The 20,418-nt window shown below is 37.3% G+C and overlaps 1 protein-coding gene across 7 annotated transcripts in view; it reads left to right on the top strand.

Moving 5' to 3' along the window:
- brsk2b (BR serine/threonine kinase 2b) overlaps positions 1–20,418 on the top strand; it is a 110,728-nt gene that overhangs the window by 66,879 nt on the left and 23,431 nt on the right. For all 7 annotated transcript variants that reach the window (XM_043245526.1, XM_043245525.1, XM_043245527.1 and 4 more), the window contains exons 3-7: positions 9,391–9,476; positions 10,580–10,720; positions 15,221–15,337; positions 18,529–18,562; positions 18,641–18,709. In XM_043245526.1, the coding sequence (XP_043101461.1) occupies positions 9,391–9,476; positions 10,580–10,720; positions 15,221–15,337; positions 18,529–18,562; positions 18,641–18,709 (447 nt within the window). The remainder of the gene's footprint in view (positions 1–9,390; positions 9,477–10,579; positions 10,721–15,220; positions 15,338–18,528; positions 18,563–18,640; positions 18,710–20,418) is intronic.

The raw sequence follows: 20,418 nt of genomic DNA, 5'->3' as shown, positions 1-20,418 counted from the left end.
GAGGAAAGGAAAGTTTGAGGGGTCTGTTCTTAGGACTTAAGAAGGATCTGAGAAGTGATTATAAATCAGCCTGGTTTATGAATTAATTAAATGCCATAATGTAATAATAATTCATTTGTTGAAACACAATATTGTTACTTAGAATAGGGTGCACACATTCACTATTAAGTAAGACATTTCCCTCAAACTGCTAATTTGCTGCTTTTTAGTAGTTAGTAACTAATTGTTAGGTTTAGATATGGGGTAGGGTTAAGAGATCTAAAATATGGTCATATAGAGTAAGTGTTAATATGCAAGCTAATAAGCAACTAGTTAGCAGTGGGAGTTGGTTCTTAAAATAAACCTTAATTTACCTTGTAAATTAACACCATTAATCATTTTTGTTAACAGAAGGATGACGTGGCAAAACTTTACATTAGTTCATTAGTTCATTGGTTCATTAGTTAACAACATTAACTCAGAATGAACATGAATGAGCATTTATTAATCTTAATTAATGTTAATTTCATAATTTACTAATGCATTATTAAAATCACAAGTTGTTTGTTAACATTAGTTAATGCAATGTGAATTAACACGAATAAACAATGAACAACTGTATTTTCATTAACTAACAATAACAAATGCACTGTCCGTTGTTCATTCTTGTTAGTTAATACATTAACTGATGTTAATAAATGGCCCCTTATTGTTACCAATGATTTAAAATGTAAATATTTAATAAAACAAAAATGTTTGAGCTAGAAACTAAATGAAATAAAAAAAATCGAAGTACTAAAATTATAAAAAAATTAATTAAAATAAACAGAAATACGAAAATAAAATCACAAAACACTTCATAATTACTAAAACTACAATAAAAAAACAGAAGATATAAAAACAAAAGCTAATTGTAATTTTTTGATGCTCTTGACCTTCAAACTGCCATTTTATGCAGCCACATACATTTATTTCACACTGTAGCCAAACAAAACAAAGCTCTAAAAATCGAATGATTTTGCCCGAAAAGTGGAGCGTAATGCACCCCCCACTACCCAGTTATAATAGTTGCTATTCCCCTGGCGAATAGTATAGAGTTTCTAACACATTGTATCATGGGTAAGCTATGATTTATGGGATATCTAAGCACTACTTCAGCACCTCAGATTCTTTGAGCCAGAATGGAGTCAGTGGGCAGTTTTTCCTTCATACAATAAATCTGTACTTGACCACACAGCACAAAACTGTAACTAGTAATGCGCCATTGAACTATTGATTTAAATACAGAATGTGAGGCTGTGATTGGTGTACGAGATCAAGCTGTCTCTCAAGAATGAGTGAGTGATGCAAAAGAAAGATCATAATTACTTTTCTCCAGGAGCAGGGGAGTCTTTTAGTGTGTGTGTCCCTGCTCACGGAGGGGTGAATGTAATGGCTTCTGTCATAAATCTATATCCACAGAACTGGGCTCAGGTTTAACGTTGCCATATCTGCAAGAGTACACACTTTTTCTTGTTTCTCTCATCAGTGCACAATTGAAGGCTTTCCACCCTATATGTAATCTCATACATCAATATCCAAATGAAAAGAAAGCGAGGACTTAACATATTGCTTGTACCACTCTTTTGCTGTCTTGGGAAATGGCTGCGTTCTTCCCTAGCTAGTTGTTCTCTAAAAAACAATCTAAAGCTAGAGGGTCAAAAGCAGCACAATGAGATGCCGAGAGTGTATTCTTGAGTTTATAGAGAAGAGCCTCTCCGGACAGAAGTTTTTGATCAATTAAAACACATTCCTTTCGTATTTAAATCAATGTTTTTCACATTTCTTCCTCACTGAGCCCAGGGCAACTAATTTCTGGAAGGTCAAAAGGCATCAAAGCAGTTGTTTATTGAGGCTAGGCGCTCTTAAAGCTCCCAATATTCCTATGCAAATGTGCATGCATAAATTTGAATTCATGACAAGCAGTGTTTCTTGTTTTGACATTGGCCTGTAAGATATAATTTGCAAAGTTTACTTAAGGGAAACAACAACATTGCAACCAGCAGAATGCGCATGGAGGTGATGTTTACTGTTTAGCTCAACTAAAGCCACGGTTTATGAAATTCTCCCGGGAGACTCTGCATTGACGGGAACTCTATCAGAAAGTCATCTTCGGTGGACCCGGCGAACGGTTCCTCCCTGTAGATCCTCCAGCCCATCATCCTAAAGTCTGCCTCACTGCACTCTATTTCCAAATCCAATTTCTCGATAGCAGACATGCTAATCACACGCTTCTAAAATGGGTTTCCTGAAGCAATTTAGGGGTGAAATTCAACCTTTTCAGTTATAAATATTCAGACGCTGTTATGTTTATGTGGCCTTAGAGCAAGTTGTGTTTTATTTCGAACGCATCGTGTGTGGCTTTCAGGGAGCGGAACATTGGGAGACCAAGCACTGTGTGTGTGTGTGTGTGTCACGGGTTAAGCAGGGGATTGGCTGCGAACAGAACGAGGCTTTGTAGCGGACGGAGAGCCGCAGTTATCTGCTCGGTCCAGACGAAGGACAGAGCAAGACCAACAGGAATGCGTGCAGAAACATTTTGCTTGTTCACACTTAAGTTCGAAATCTGTGGCTGAGATCTCTTGGATGTCAGCAGTGCTGGTTTAGTAGGTCACTCAGGTGTCTCTTTAGACTGGAAGTGTTTGGAAGGATGGGATGAGGTGTGTGACACAGCCCTGCTTACAGTTACTGTTATACTGTACCTCTGCTTTCATACAACAGAAAATCAAGATCTCTGGAACATCCAGATGTAATTTATTTTAAAGTTGCATTAAACAAAAAAAACCTGTGTCTGGGTTTTATATATATATATATATATATATATATATATATATATATATATATATATATATATATAAATAAAATTAGTGTTCCCCAACATTCATTGCTTACCGACATTCTACAAAATATCTATATTTTCTGCAGGATAATTTTTGGGTGAACTATCCCTTAAATGTAACATAGCATTCTGTGTGAACTGTTGCTGTAAACAATAGCTGTGTTTCTGTCCATTTTATTAATAATAAAACAAACAAACCAAAAATGTTGTGGTGTGAATGTACAAATGCACTGATTTAATGTTTTTCCATTGTTCCTTACTCAATGAAATATTGATGTGAGTATCCACCTGATGTGAGTATAAATTATTTTATGACCAAACTCTGGCAGACAGGGCAAAAGAGGTAGTAGCAGGGCTTCATTAAAGGGATAGTTCACTCAAAAATGAAAACAATTTATTCTTGTCGTTAATTTATTATGTCGTTCCAAACCCATAAAACTTTTGTTCATCTTCGGGAACACAAATTAAGGTATTTTGATTAGACCAAAGTAGAGTAAATCGTTGAATTGAGGCGATAGTGTTTTTTATCATTTTGTCCTCTTGTATCCTGATTAATTAATAGAGACTTATTTTCAATACTTACACAATACGTATGACCTCAACATACTTTACCACAGTTTGTGATTGGTAAAGTAATTGTGATGTTTACATTGCACAGCCAGTTCCATATGAATGGCTTTTCTGACATAGTAAATTTGCTCAGTAGCTCATATCTGTGCAATCATCAACATAAAAGAGCCTTGCCAGAGTCATGATTACCTGGTTTGGATAATACTTAAACCACTTTCAGCACCACTCAACTGGACATTTCACTTCCAAAGTGTCACAAAACATTCAAGAACCAAATATAATATCATTCTGCAGAAACGTCCCCACAGGCACATGTTTTTTTCCAAAGAACCTTGTTGTGAAATAATCATTATATTTGAAATGTGGTCCTGTTAGTGGCAAAGAATCTCCACCTTTAATTATGCATTTCATTGTCCTCTTTCCCTGTGGTTCTGCTTTCCACTGAGCTTTCAGTCATTTGCCATCCAGCCGTTTTCAGACCTGCTCACACCTGATGGATCTGATTGGAGCCACAGCTGCTGGTTGGTTGTGTAGATGGATTGGCTATCACCGAGGGATGGCAATTGTGTTTAATATCCACCGATATCCTGTACGGTGTGTCTCTGGAGGTATTAGCTAAGCCATGATATGCCTCCCAGCGCTCCTCGTCTAAGCCTTCAGTGAGACGTTAAGGTCTGCTGCTTTAACCCCCTCCTCCCCCCTCGTGCTCAAGTGTCTGTTTCCACATGTGTTTGAGTTAATTAGTTACAAAGCCACAGCAGGTCCCAGGAGGACCGCCGCTACTGAACAGCCTCCATCTTTATTAAAGAAGCGCAACTTGAGTGCTTTCCTTCTGCTTTTCTGTTTTTTATGGGTTTCCTCATCTGCTGCTCTTCCATTGCTTTGATTGGGAAGTTGGTGTGCTGTGAGAGAGCTCAAGGAATTAAGATGGATTGGAGGAAAGGGCCATCAATGATGAATAGATCAGGGAACTGGCAGAAGGAGAGGTGATGGTGTGTCACGTGTAAAGTTGCTCTCACTCTGACAGCAATTAAACCCTGGAGGTCAGCGAGTGTCTGTGCTCTTGGTTGATTATAGGTGTTCCTGCATGACTGCTGTATCCAAATGATTTAGGTGGTGCATCATGACCTGCATTTTCATGGACAGTCTCTGCACACACTGGCTCCTAATGCATCGAGTGAGCATTTGAACCTTCTGTAACACTTTTTATAAAACCTAAAAATATTAAAGTTTATTTTAAATGGTAATTTTATTCTATTCCATTCTGTTCATTTGGATCCCATGATCATTGGGTTATAATTTATAAGGCTAAATATAGCAAACTTTTACTTACTGAATCAATAGTGAGACATAAAAGGTCAGATTTATTGGCCAATACCAATATTTCCTCATTTCTAGAAATCGCCAAATCACATTTACAACGAATGACTTCCAGTTGCTTTGCCACTGCAAATTACTTTCGCCCCTTAACTCTGCTTGAAATTGTTGGTGAATGCCTGTTTATGTGTGGGTAAGAATGACTGGATGTGTGTGTGTGCCAGGGCTGCTCAGCTAGTGGGCACTGGAGAGTTTGGACAGCAGAGCTCTGGAGACAAGAGGCAAACACCTCCCCCTCCATCTCATCATCACTTCATGAGCTCTTCACGCACACACTGTTGCAAATTGCCAAGAAAACACATTGTTGCAAAGCCACACATAACATATAACCAAACCTTTCAGCACAACAAACAGACAGCTGTGTGGTTAAATGTGCTGTTATTGGGTAAAATCTGATGCCTCTCCAGTACATTGGAGTTGTGTCCCAGTCCCAGCTGTGAGAACATGAGTTCTGCCTGCCTTCATTCATTTGCCGTGTGTTGTGTGACCATCCGCACAAGTGCAGTTTTATTAGCATGCATCAACACACCATCTGCAACCTGAAATCACACAATAATTGAGCATAATAAATGATGTTAAATCCATTAACAAAGGCAGAGGTTGAAAGTTGTTTGTTTAGGAGGTGTTGAATTATACACTGTTAAATATGCTGGTTTAAATTGTAATGTTCTTAATTAAATCTGCATTGCAAAAGGGGAAAAAAGTGCTCTGTGACACACACACATTTTCACACATTTCTTTTTCTCTTCCATTTGCTCTCTCAATATCCGGGATTAGTCATTCATTTTTCCCTCTCTGCTCAAAGCCAGTGGAGAAATCAAATCTCTTTCCTGTCTAAAGCCCTGCGTGTTATCAATTTGAACCAAATACATCAATGTCATTAATGTCATTGACTTTTGGCCATTTAACCTTGTAATTTTATGTCATACCCAAACTAAAATCTTTCTCTCTAGGGAAATTAATCACTTGATAATCACTTTTGTTGGCAAGAAATATGCTATTACAGTGGTGCTAATTGTTAAACATGGAAGCTCAATGAAAAAGGGCACTGAGGTGAGCCGGTCTCCTCTTTTATAATGAGGAATGATGCAGATCACTGCTTTGCTCCTATCTGTCCGTATAATCAGAAGTGTGTGTGTTGTGTGTGTGTGTGTGTGTGTGTGTATTTTTATTGGATCATTAAAATCATAACAAATATCTGGTTTGCTGTTGCTGTCTCAGTTTATTTGACTTGCTGTAAGTGTTAACTCTGTATTAGAGTTGGATTTAACTCATTTGGATTCAGACAGGATTACTGGGGTTTGTTGATAAGATGAAGTCTCCATTATTTTGTGATCACAAGTGCTGTTTGGCAGAGATATGATGTGCAGGTAAATGGTGTATGTTTGGATTTCCCTCCTCATGTCTGTGCCAGCACAGCTTTGCACCTGCTGATCGATGTGTGTGTGTGTGTGTGTGGGTCACATTTTACCTACATTAGCCAGATATCCCCATGAGCGTAGTAAAAACTGAAATATCCAACACTAATGAGGAAAGCAGATTACTGAACATATAATAAGTGTCTTAAAGAAAATTCTGTTATCATTGTATGATTTCAGAGTTTTCTAGCACCACTGTAATAGCATATTTCTTAACAGCAAAAGTGATTATCTAATGATCAATTACAGACAAATATTTCAGTTTGGGTATGACATACAGTTACAAGGTAAAATGTCCACAAGTCAGTGACATTTTAGCTAACTGAAGTTGAAATAAAATAAAACATAAATATTAGATGAAAAATTTCAAAAAAATAATTCACTTCTAGCACTTGGTGCACACTATATTGCTTAAAATTTGGTTAAATACAAAATTAATAATAGTTTTTTATATTGATGTGGTTTGGAATTTGTAAAATGTCCTTGGTAAAAATAAAATATAACCAGAATAATGAATAATATAAACAATATTTATTAAAAGTAAATAATTATAAATGCATATTTGTTATATTATTGATAATATTAAAGTAATGCTAAAATAACACTGTGGGGTCTAAAAACATTCTTTACAGTATCTTCTTGTGTCTTCTGCAGAAGAACGGGTTTGGAATCACATTGCTATGTTGAATGTAATTATGAGGGTTTTGAAGTGAAACATATCATCAGCTCATTCAAAACAGTACAAATCAATGCAAACTAGAAAAACTAACATACTTACCCAACCAGTTCAAACACACACTTGAGCTCTGTCATTGTTCTTTATTTGTTGGGCTTGCTACTTATTCATTTAGAAAAGGTCATGTTATTCTGAGGGCTATCTTTGGAGGAATATATCCCGCCATTATCGTGTGACAAAGCAACTCTGACACGGGCCAAGAATGGCCTACGGGATAAACCTGATTGTACAGAGAGTCAATTCTATTTAATATGTAATCATTATGCATTTTTTTTGCCTTTTCGCTCACTGCAAGCACATATTAATTTTGGGTCTCGGCACAGAAGATGCTCCATAAGCAGTTTGTTTTTTCCAAATTGGCAAGGACACGTAATGCAGGTGCATGAGACTAGCGGTGGCAGCAGAGGGAATAATCAAAGGCTCTGCCAGGAGCAGAAACAAGCATCCTGCCCCTGAATGATTACAGTGATTGTGTAAACCCAATGAGAAAGATCATGTGCTGCGATAGATCAGGGAGAAGCTCTCTCTATATAGTTCACGAAAGCTCAAAGCCATCTGCTAAATAAAAGGGAAAAAAAACCAAACATCGAGAGAATGTGAGAACAAGAGAGAAATGTTGAGAGAAACTTGCCATGACAGGGATTGATATGTACGGCAGCCAGAGAGACACAGATTAAAGAAGGAAATATTTCATTATTTATTTAGCTTTTTTTGCTCTGTTGCAGAGGTCCAGGTGATAGACCTTTGAAGAACTGGGGCTTTGATGATGATAAATTGACATGTCTCTCTCTCTTTCTCTTTACTTGGGTCGGCCGTGTTCTGGTTTTGGAGTGACATAAGAGATGTGGGGAAGAAAGGCTGCAGCCACATGGTTAGAGAGATAGTGTTTGTAGGAACAGGGGGATTGAGCCCGAAAAAGACCTGTGTGTGTGTTTGTTCTTCTGCTCTTAGATCTGAGTCTGACTCCGGCTGTAATCGTATTGGATGTTTTTGATGGTGTTAATGTATCCCACCAGTCAAAAAGTCTGGAGTCACTTGACAGTTTATGTTTGTCATGATTTTACATTTTGCCCTCAAGTCTTGAAATTAGTTTTGCAGAGAAACAAACTGTGCCTGTGTATGGATTTCTGCACTACAATACCATTTCAATCTCTATTACATCCATCCATCTATTTTCCAAATGTAGCGTTGGGGAAAGATTTAGGGTATTATATCAACTAAAACTAGCAAGGATGCAAATAAGTAAATAAATATATACTTGAGATAAAATACGTTTAAATTGAAATAAAACATTTAAAAATAAGCAACCATTTTCATTGTTCGTTTTTGTCACTTGGTGTACTAAAATAACTAAAACTACAGAATGAAATTAATAAATACAAATGACAAAAACACAATCTTTAAAAACTTGAAAATAAAATAACCTTTAAATAAAAATAAACTTTATGGAAAATAAAAAATGGGAAAATATAAAAATAATGCAGACCAAATCTATAATTATATTAATGAATTAATGTTAATTAAAACTGTAATAGTATTTTGTTGATGCTAAAATAAAAACAAGGACCTGATGCAATACTGACGTTTGCATCTAAAATATGGCCTTTCAGTTCATAACACCTCTGTTCTATAATTGTTTTTGCTCCAAAGAGTATTGATTGGCTGTGTACAAATGAAAGGTGATTGGGTCTAATAGGATTGTGGCTCACTTGGACACTGTACAAGGTTGGTCTCCGAACAGGTGTATGATGGGAGACTTCATGCAGCGTTGACTTCAGCAATGCAACTTTCATTAGTGCGGGATTATCCTTATTATCCGTTCCCATATTCCCACCGATAATGAAGTCTAATTATTTCTGGTGCTCCCCCAAAGCAACAAGAGATGGATTTTCCCGCAGCAGCAGCAGCAGGAGTGTACACTCTCTAAAACAACACAACAACGCGTCAATGCACCGGTGAAGGACTATTCGCTAATTACCAACTCTCAATATCTAATGTGGGTCACTATGTGACAGCCGTGATGATGGATCACCATATCATGCTACTGTGTCTCTTTCTAAAGACTAATGCAATTAGAGTCCTGTCCACTTATAATTTATCTGAACTCTTCATCACAGGCGTCTTGTTACGAGGCCAGGCACTTGCACTACTGTGTTTCCACCATCCGCTGTCTTCTGTTTATTTTCTACTTGCCAAAAAGTGATTAATGGGTTAACCACTTAATGAAAGTGTTTGGATGCTAATTAGCCACGGCTAGGCAAGATAATACGACACAACATCATTCCGCTAGCACAGATTAAACAGAGGCTGTTATTGTCATTGTCTCCTTGTGTTTTACTCTGACCTTATGTTACTGTATGTAAAGCAGCATGAAACAATTCTAATCGGTTTTCTCTCTCTCTCTCTCTCTCTCTCTCTGTCTGTCTTTACAGGTGGAAAGAGAAATAGCTATTCTGAAGCTCATAGAGCACCCTCATGTTTTGAAGTTGCACGATGTCTATGAAAATAAGAAATATTTGTGAGTATACACCATTTTTGTTTATCCGCGTATCATGCATTGCATATGAGTGGCTGGTAAACTCTGATATCTGTGGATATGTGCCCGCGCTCCAGTGGCTGGGCTTAATGTAGTTTTCAATAATTGATAAAGGAGCCACCGTGGATGCAGCTGAGGAATTTGTTTTCTTAATATTCAGATGACACAGATTTATGGGCCGCATGCTCGTAAAGTATTTGCCTATGAACATTTTTACACACACAAATCAAGTACGAATCCATCCTTAATTTAAATAACGCTGACAGGTAATCGCATGAGAAAATCCTTTAATCGACTAATAAATCAGACGTCTGGTGTGTCAGTGAGTGTGTTTGCGTGTGTGTTCAAATGCGACTGCGTGTGAACGGGAGTCTGCGTGTATCTCATGAATACATGAATGCGTGAGTACAACATAAATGTGTTTGCCCATCAGAGGGGCCGATTGCAGGAAGACATTTCGCACACATTTACACATTCACTCAGACGCAGTGGAGTCCAACAGTCTGAGACTACATAGAGAATTTGGGGTGTTTTTGCTTATTTATCTGTCTATTTCCCATTTACAGCATGATGTGAACCGAATGTTTATTTTGTTTGATGTTTAATAGATTATTCAAATTGTTACATTGTCAGTAATTCTAATTGAAAGGATAGTTCACCCAAAATTTATTTAATTAATTACTCAGATCACACAAATTAAGATAAAATCCAATACCCTCCATAGACAGCCATGCCACTGAGGCATTCAGGGGCTAGAAAGATAGTGAGGACATTGATAAAATAGTCCATGTGACATCAGTCAATTTTATAAAGCTACAAAATAATTTTGTGCACAAAGAAAACAAAAATAATGACTTCATTCAACAATTTATTGTCTTCCCTGTCAGTCCTTGATACAAGTGATGCTGCTGACGCTGGAGTCAGCGTTCTGACATAGATGGTTTTGCACACGTAATGGTTTTTTTAGCTTCATCAAATTACGGTTGAATTAATGTCACATGGAGTATTTTAGTTTGGGCATGATAATTGATTTTCAAAGTTGCAATGCGTTCCAGGCTTTCTTACTTTCTGCTTTTCTTCCACAGATATTTGGTTCTAGAGCATGTGTCAGGTGGAGAGCTCTTTGACTACCTGGTAAAGAAGGGCAGGTTAACACCCAAAGAGGCCAGGAAGTTCTTCAGACAGATCATCTCAGCGCTGGACTTCTGTCACAGTCACTCTATATGGTAAGATTATTGGACTGTGTTAAAATCTCACTATGTTTTACAGGAAATCAAAAATCTTGGCGCAATCATTATTCCAGTTCAAAAAAGTCAAATGTGTTGGTTTTGTTGCCGCTAACAATTTTGTCTATTTTCATACATCATGTGCTGCAGCCATCAGCTCTTGTTGTCCGGCGTGTCTTACCGCTGTTATCTCATTTATTATTTATCGCGAAAACCACCTCAAGTGAGGCATTTTTCAGTCATTACTAAGCATTGTTGTGAATATGTAATAACATTATATTGAGATATTACTATTTTGCACATTTGCACAAGTTTCCAGCCACACACTCAGACTCACACACACTTTCTGGGTCAAAGATTGATAGCTCCCCTCCAGTGCAACTGCAGAAAAGTACCGTTTTTATCACAGAGTGTATCCTCAAGCCTTTTCTCTCCACGTTTTTGAGATATAAATGAAAAATGTGCTCAAATTTTCTCTATATGCTTTCTCACTGTCTTTTCTGACTATTCAGCCGAGAGGGTTTCAGTTAACCATGCAGCAGAAAATAATGAAGGTTTTTGCCTTCATATACAGTTCCCTACATTTTTAACTAGTTTTAAGTTGAAATACGGAAAAACCAAATCCTTCATCTTCACTGCAGTGTAGTTTCTCATTATCGAAACAATTATAGAAATGATTCAGTAATTATGAAGCTTAGTGGTAATGAGGTGACCTACCCCAAAAACACGAATAATAGGGACATTTTACAGAGGTATTTAAAAAGAATTCAGTTCAGTTTTGGTAATGAAAAAAGTAGAGCATTCTTGTTTGAACTTCTCTTGCTAATGGATCAAGGCAGAATAAGACTTGTTTAATTTATTTCATAAAAAAAAGAGGCAGCCAGAAGTTACACCAGGTTTTAATTTTGTTTTTTATTCATCCTTAATGTTTGGATTACCATTTTTTATTTGCCTTTAGATCTTTTGAAATGACGTACATTATTTAAAACGATATACATTATTTGTATTTTAAAGTGTTTTTTTTTTACTAAGCATGATGTGACAAGTTAACATTTCACAACTGATACAGAAGATTTGGTCAATTTTCTGATTTTCGTATTGTTTTCATATTGATTATTACATAGAAATCCTAATGGGTTTTCCTGTCAAGCTTTTATTTTGCGATAAAAATTACATGGTGTGGATTCTCAGATTTTACTTACAAATGATATAAATTAAAATGATTCCTTTTCAACAACCCGTTAGTATTACTCTACAGAACTTCATAAATTATACATCAGAACAATGACACACTAGACAGTTGGACGGCAGCCTGTGTTTTCTAAATGTACTTTCATTTAAAAGTACATCAACTTTTCACAACTTAAAGAGCTATCGCTAATGCTAATAATGTTTCTGTTTGAATTCTCACGACCATATCCTCTTCATATGCTAATATACTAATGCACCGAAGGGGCAGCCATTAGCACAATATTTGCATCTGTTTACCATGCGTTTCAGCAGGCGCACAGCCTAATGAAGAATGCCGCATGCTTCCAGCACAGCTCAACTAGCTGATGGATGGTTTGAAGGCCTTTCTCGATAGGTGATGGAAAGCACTGAATAAACAGCATAGCAGGGAGGCATCACTTGTTCTCTGCTCTGCTCGTTCGCAGCCATTTTCCTCTCTGGGGTTTGAAACCTCCACACAGATAATATGCTCTGTTGATGGCCTTCTGCTATCACTGTATTCACAGGGATAAATTAGGGCTTTCTGGCCCCACTGGCAGAAAGACTAAAGTCTGAATTGAGCCTGACAAATTCTTCAGTCTTTTACATGATACAGGTGCTGTCAGATACACAAGGTCCTTAGACGGGAAGAAGAAAAAAGCTGAAACGAGTTAACTCGTGTATAAGTAACTGGGATGTTTATGCAAGCAGTTGCTAGTTTCTGAAAGGGAAAAAAATCTTTTTGGTGCAGTTTATGCGTCAGCAGCATGAGTGCTGTTTTGCTCTGTTGAATGTTGAATGTGTGAGAGCTGATTTGGTGATTGAGTGCATTTATGTAATTTATTACATTGCTACATAGACATAGAGGTCAGCAGTGCAGTCTGGTTCTTAACATCAATTCCAAGATTAACAGCTTTTTTATGACAATAGTTACTGGTTGGCATATTTCACTGCTTTAAGTATATGCTTACAGAGATAAATGTGAAATTCTGCGGACATAAAAATTAGGGGGACGCATATAATTGGAAAAAAAGCGCTGAGAGATACTGGTGGCCATTAAAACCTCAACAAATGGTCCTCGGTCAGTGTAGACATCGTATTTCATTTCACGTGAATAAAACAGGGCTGTGATCTGTGTTTCTGTCACAAGGTTCTTGTTTCTGGAATTTTTTGTTTACTGGAAAAAAAAATTGAAAGATGTGCTATTTGCATTGTTTTGTTGGCACAGTCGATGTATTTGATTTAAGCATTCTTCTTGTCTGTTTAAGACTTCTTCAGTTATATACTGCAGTTTAAAAGCACAAGTGTTTACAGGATCTGTAATATCTCTACTTCTAAAGGAACCATTTGTAGGAACATTAGGCTACAACAGCAATCTCACAGCGGGACACTAGTGCTCTCCTCAAGGAGGGATTGTGTTTATTGGTTCCATGAACTTGTGCTTTGTCAGGGAAGATAATGGTCACCCATTTCATACAGTTCCATACCTATAGTATATAAAATGTAATAATGGAAGACCAGAGAGAAAACGAGCTAATTTGAGCAGAATGGAAGGCCTGCTGGACACCTCAGTTTCCACAAACCCCTCAGCTGTTAAATGCCATTTTTACTTTGCTAAAAGGGAATAGTCCAGTGTTTGAGGATTGGGGAAAATCTAACAAGCATAATTTTATATCAATTTAATGCTTATTCATTGTGTTTTTTTGCCGTATGATCTCTCAAACCATAGGGTTGGGACATCTGGTGACTGTTTTGGCAACTAGTTTGTCATATAGAAGAAAGGGTCTCCTTTCTGAAGCTGTTCTCTTTCATTTTTCATCCAGAGCATTCATAATTAGACATCACATAATGAGACTTGCACTTCGGGCATTATAATGAGAGACGGAACGGCAAAATGAATTTATGGTGGGGGTTATATTTTTATAGCATATTTGCAGGCTTGAACTGTATGGCACCTGGTTACTTTGTTTAAAACAAGCAGATGGGTTTATTTTAGAAGGATGTTTATGATTGTGTCTGCCAATACTTGCAGTCCCTGATACCCAGAGATCATTGAGTCGGTCCTGCTTTACCCATTCAGTCTCTAGCTGGCAGCTAATCAGAAAAGCCTCTCAGTAAACACACACCAGTATTGACCGGGGCCCCCATGCTATCTTTCCATTACCGAGAGCTCCTCCTTCTCCTTGGTTGCCTTAGCATGGGAAAGATGAATCAATCGTAGTAGTAAAGAACTTTATTGCTGGTCTGTGTTTAACCTTTGCAATAACTTAGTTATCGCTGGGTGAGGAGACACCTGGTCTTTTATAGCTGATGCTTCCAGCGGTCACATTTTTTGCATCATCTCCTACATACAGAGCCTTTTAAAGATGAAAATGTGTGGTGTGTGTAAAAGCCACACTTACTACTAATAATCTATTTATTGTGATGACGCAGTGGTTCTTGAGAATTAACTATCATGTATTGATAATTTTAGCAAGATCCCTCTCTGACTCTGTCCTCCTATCTCTTGATCAAGTAATTAGGCGCCTGGCAGATGTTTTTGTTTCTGATGTTGTTTACTATGGTTGCAGATGGTTGATGAGTTCTCAGAACGGTTAGGGTTGCTTCGTTGCAGTTGTCGTTATTGCGGCAAAAGGAGGACAGTATTTCTAGTTCAAGTCACGTTTCTATCCCACCAACAATTATTGGCCAGTTGTTGTTGCCAAACCATCCCAAATGATAAACTTCGGTAAATGCTCATTGGCTCACAGGTCACGATCAGCTGTCTTTTGAAAGATACTTGAAATGTACAAGCTGCTTTTTGATCTCTTGGGCCTAAAATGGTCTTGTGTTCCTCGATCACTTACCAGCTCAGGATGAAAGAGGCTTCGCTTCTTGACACTGGCAAAGAAAGCTCAGAATTTTTATCTCCAGATCAGAGGATTTCACAATAGTACAAGAAATCAAGATGTTTCCCGTGATGTCTGATCAAGAGATTTGGGGATGAGTCTGATTTTGTTAGGCTGGATCATTTAAAAAAAAAATAAACATGCCCTTATAGATCAATGTGCCCTATGTGGAGGAACATCCTTTTTTTTAATGTTAATAAACAGTGAAGCACAATATTTTTTTATTCAGAGAAATAATGTAGAATGAACCTTGTGGAGTCTTTTTCTCAATTTTTCTTTGCAATTTTCTTCATTCTTCTTACACTTATTTACACCATAAAATATTAGAAAAACCTTAGACACTTAAGACAGCTGCTGATGTTTAGATGCTTAATTAAAGCATTTTGTTTCTTATGTTTTGTAGCCACAGAGACCTGAAGCCAGAGAACCTGCTGCTGGATGAGAAGAATAACATCAGAATAGCAGACTTTGGCATGGCTTCTCTACAGGTTGGAGACAGTCTCTTAGAAACCAGCTGTGGGTGAGTCATGCTTCTTCTTTTTGCATCAGTATACGTGAGACCTGTTTTTCACAAAACAAGGGAAAACTTTTATATCCGTGTACAATTTTGTAAAAATATCATGCATGCTTATGCAATTCTTTTTAGTTTAAAATACCAATAAAATCAAATGTTTTGATTTGCATAGACAGTCCTTTCACATTAAATGGCTTTTGAGAGGAATATAATCTTCCTGAGATGGTATTGAGAGATGTGAGTTGAAAACTAGTGAAATCACTCTCATTAAAAGTCCAATGCACAAATGCATCACTTGCCAGTTGCATGCTTCATTACTGTACGGAAATAACTGTAGAAATGGCTCCATATTACAAACTGATAGCTATGTCTGAAGGACTAAATCTTGCACTGAGACACTTGGCTGGACCTGCTTCCACCGAAGCACTTCCTGAACTGCTACTATTAGTAAAAGGAAAAAAAAAAATATGAACATGATGGCCTGACCTCACTCAAGCTTTCATAGTCCCCGTGAATGTGTAATGCATGCCATTAGAGGCCCCATTATCAATGAAAACGAGAGGGCTAGGTGCCACAGAGCAGAGCGTATTATCACAGATGGGGATTAATCAAGACTTTAAAATCCGCCCCGAGTGACCAGACTATAGCTTTGACTTCAGTCTGTGTACTTCTGCTTCTTATTAGCCAGCACTAAAATGGTGCCACGGCTTTGATGGTTTCCTTTGACGGAGGCATGCTGTAATTATTGATTGCGACTTCCCAACTCTAGGCACAGATATGACAGTTTTTAATTAAACACATTCATCTTTTGCCTTCTCGTATGCTGTCCGCTTGACACAAATGTATTCTGTTTACCACGGTTAATGGACTCCAATTGAATTTGAAATGGGCAGACCCCTTACGTGTGAACGGAAGACCAACACAGAGCCTCCCAATCATATCCTTGTACCAGGCATTCATTCATTTGTGTCTAAGGCTCGTTCCTTGCTTAGCAGATGGGACTGACCTCATTTTGAAATAGCTTTAGTTCTGAAAAGTCTCTGCAATGTTTGCAGCCCAATTGTAATTTTGAGTGAAGGGGGCGGTTACATAAAAACATCTGAGGCTACTTGGAAATCCAGTCAATTTAATTAGATCCCCCTCCAGAACCTTCATTCAAGTGAAACTAGATTACCCACAATACAGTGCAAAATTCCCTTGTACCGCTGGTCCTATTTGGACCATTACTCTGGGTCCCCTAAGCTTGCAAGTTTGATAATAACATCAAAGAAACCTTTCTTTACCACTTCTGCTCTCTGAGGCATAACCAGCTCTAGCTAACTAGCACAAAGTCAGATTAGCTCACAGTGAAAACCATGCTAATGTCAAAAGAAAAAGAGTTTATTTGACCGTTTTTGACTCTTTAACCAGCTTCCCTTTAGTCAGACCAACAGCGCTTAAGGAATAACAAAAAATATCTTAAAAAAATCATGAACCGCATCTTGGACTAGATGAGTAATTCCTCTCCATCAGGGTCTTTGCACAATAGCTTAATCACCCCCTGCAGCTTCCCTGATTTGCCATATCAATCCTCCCTCATGTTCCTATCATAGGGGATATCCATGACACACAGACAGAAATCAGGCTTCTGCAGAAATATTCTCATTTCAGGCCTGGAACTCTTGTTATGGTTTAGTTTGGACCATTATGGGAGAGTGGAGAGTACTGTATCTGTTTGTAGTGCACACATTAATTTCTCAATATGGTCTTTTAAACATGTTGAGATCTAGGGAGTAGCGTTGTAAGGTTATAGCAATCAACTAAATGCCTTGCCAGAGGAGACTGGTTTTTAAAGGGTAAACCAGATATCCTATTGCTGAATATGAAATGCTTTTTTTATATGTACGAATAAACATCCAATGTGTTCATAATAAGCAACTAGTTAATAATGAGAATTGGTCTCTATACTAAAGTGCTACCACATTAAATACATTAATACATTTAAAATTTTAAGCTGTATATATTATCTTAAATTTACAGTGCAAAGGTGGCACAGATCCACTTCAGAAGAGGCTTTTAAGTGTCTTTACTATGAGGTGGCATAAATGCATTTACAAAAGAATTTACAGAATTTAACTGTATTCTGTGCTAGAGGCTGAAGAGGCACCATTCAGATTGGCTTTTATGTGGCATTCTTTAAAATGATTTTTTTCAGGCACAGATACACATTCTTAAGGACATCAACACCTAAAGTAAAATATGTGACCACTAAATTGGTTGTGTTAAGACATCTTCAGTTTACATGTTATGGATGAAACAGTATATTTATAAATTAACATTGAGCGTGATTAATAAATGGTGCAAAAAATGTTGTTCATTGTTAGTTCATCATATTTAATGCATTTTAAAAAATGTTAAGTTTTGAAGCTTAATGTGGAGTGTTACCTTTTTTATTCTGTTGTTATACTTTTTGTTATTCTGTCGCAGTGGATGTATGAAAAATGAGTGTGCAAAACAAAGGACATATTCAGACTTATTCACAGAAACAATATTACTTCATTACGTTATTTTAGTAGTAAAAGCTTATGTTTCTTTCCACCCAGAATGACTGAGGCAGCAGCTATGTATAAAATGGGCACAAAAGCATTAGAATTACTGAGTGAGAGCATGTTGCATTAACCACTTAATTTAGTATAAAAACCTTGCAATTTGGCGTTGGAAAACAGCAATAATAGCTTTCTCTACAGTGAGCAGTAGTTATGTTTTTAAAGCAGAGAAAGTAAACCATTAAATTAATGTATTATCAATACAGACTCCATCTACATAATGGTATATGACACCTGCAATGAAGAAACAACCATTTAGAGAAAATTGGTGTTGAAAAATAGAGAACTGCTTCTGAAGATGTGCCATGCCGTTAAACTACGGTACACAATTCAGCCGATTATAGACCTTTTTTACACACTTTTAGAAAGTCATTACAATTTAATATTATATTATTGGATCATTTGACAACAGCGTGTTTAGGCTGGTTAGACACAGAGCTGTTTGTCAGAAAATATGCTGTGAAGATCCTCATGCAGATACAAGGAGTTATTACTGAATTATAGTGGACTGCATGTTTCCTCTCTAATGGGTGTTTTTGCCAAGGTTGGGTGAGGAGGATGATGACGATGATGATGATGATGATGATGACATATTGTCCCGTTTTCTTTCAGATCCCCTCACTATGCCTGCCCAGAGGTTATAAGGGTAAGTACGTGCTCTCAGTGGCATCTCACATTATGAATCTCTTTCTTTCCACTTCTAACTTGTCTCTCTCTCTGGTAGGGGGAGAAATACGATGGCAGGAAAGCTGATGTATGGAGCTGTGGAGTCATTCTCTTTGCACTTTTGGTGGTGAGTGAAACCTTTTTGTGGCAGAGTCCTCATTTTGTGTCATATAATTCTGCTGTAATTTGGCCCTCTGCCTTTATGACATATTTGAACCAAAGTCTCTTTCTCAGCAGCAAAGATATCCCCTGTGTTTAAATGAATGTCTATCAGAGGATGTGGGAGAATCCAGACAAGGATATTTCAGTGCTAGCTAATCAGCTAAGCAAGAGTTGGGCTTTAAGAGAATCAAGGTGTTATACCGGCTCTGTAGTCAAAGCTCAAAAGACCGACAACACCAAAGCTCCAATATGGTTTCTCACTCCAGCCGGTGAATCATCTTTATATCAGACATGAGTGAGATCAGCCCTTTTTATTCATCATGCTGAGCGTTTTATGAATCCACTTTTATCTTCTTACTCTTCCTTACTTAGACTGTAAAAGACTTCAGGTTCTTGGAGGAAGGAATTAAACATAAATTCGAGTGTCATGCTCTTGTCAGACATTTAAAAATCTCTGTTTGGGGTAGGATGGATTTAAAAATGTTATGCTTACCAAAACTACATGTATTTGATCAAAATGCAATAAAACTGAAATAGTGTGAAATATTATCATTTAAAATAGAAGTTTCCTTTTTTAATACCTTTTAAATGTAATTCACTTCTGTGATGTCAAAGTTGAATTTTTAACTAATATGCTGATTTGCTGCTCGAAACATTTCTTACTTTCTTTCTTTATAGTTACAAAGAGTTGTGCTCTTTAGATAAAATGAGTGAACAAACTTACTGGACCCTAACTTTTAAATGCTAGTCTGTATATGTGCATACATTAGTTTCTGAATTGACGAACTGTACATCTAAAATTGATTTACATACTTACCTAACCTAGCTAACCTAACCAAAAATAATCTGAATTAAATACAGTAATGTGTAAGTATATGATCTGAAACCACCAAAAATACTATCAGCAGATTTTGAACTGTGACACGCGTCACTGCCTTCACCTCGAATCGGTGGGATGCCATCCTGCATTTTTTGCCTCTCATATGTATATAGTTAAACATTTCTTACATTTTTGATGTTCCCACTGCTTACTCGGCTCAGCTGTCAATCCCACAATCCCCCATGCAAGCCTGCTGCTAAGCTCCAGTAGAGAGCGAACTGAAAGTGCCCGCTCATCTCAGCTCAGTGGACACGTATGGCCACAGCAAGCTGTTGATCAACTTTAGAACTTTCTTATCCATGCTTGTTTCATTTTTCCGACATCAAATAACTGAAACAAATGTCACTAGCTTATAATTAAATCATTCTCAAACCAGACAACGACTGATTTTCTAACAGCAGACGGATTGCTTCGAGACTGGATAAGCAAGCTGGTTCATGTGTAATTACTGTTCAAGACCATGAGCCCAACACAATCCCAACCCAGAAGAACCGTTTGCCCCAGCGAAATTGAAAAGCCAATTGTTTCCCTTTTCTTTTTTGTGTTTGTGTGCTCTATTTTAAATGCATCCTATTCACAAAACAATCAAATTATTCCTGCGTATCCCAGGAACCTGTTCTTTGATCTTTCAGTGCTCAAAGACCTTTCATTAGAGATGCATTTTGAATCCTTTTTTTATTTATCATCTTTCTACTTTGCTAGTTTTTGCTAGATTATATCATCTATTACGTGGCCCTGTCGTCAGTCATGCTTGTGAATTTTCTGTGTCATTTATCAAGAGCTGACATCTCAGT

This window comes from Puntigrus tetrazona, chromosome 7 (genome assembly GCF_018831695.1).
Source record: "Puntigrus tetrazona isolate hp1 chromosome 7, ASM1883169v1, whole genome shotgun sequence".
NCBI lineage: Eukaryota > Metazoa > Chordata > Actinopteri > Cypriniformes > Cyprinidae > Puntigrus > Puntigrus tetrazona.
Note: the sequence above shows the minus strand (reverse complement) of the source record. Positions and strands in the feature narration are given on the sequence as shown.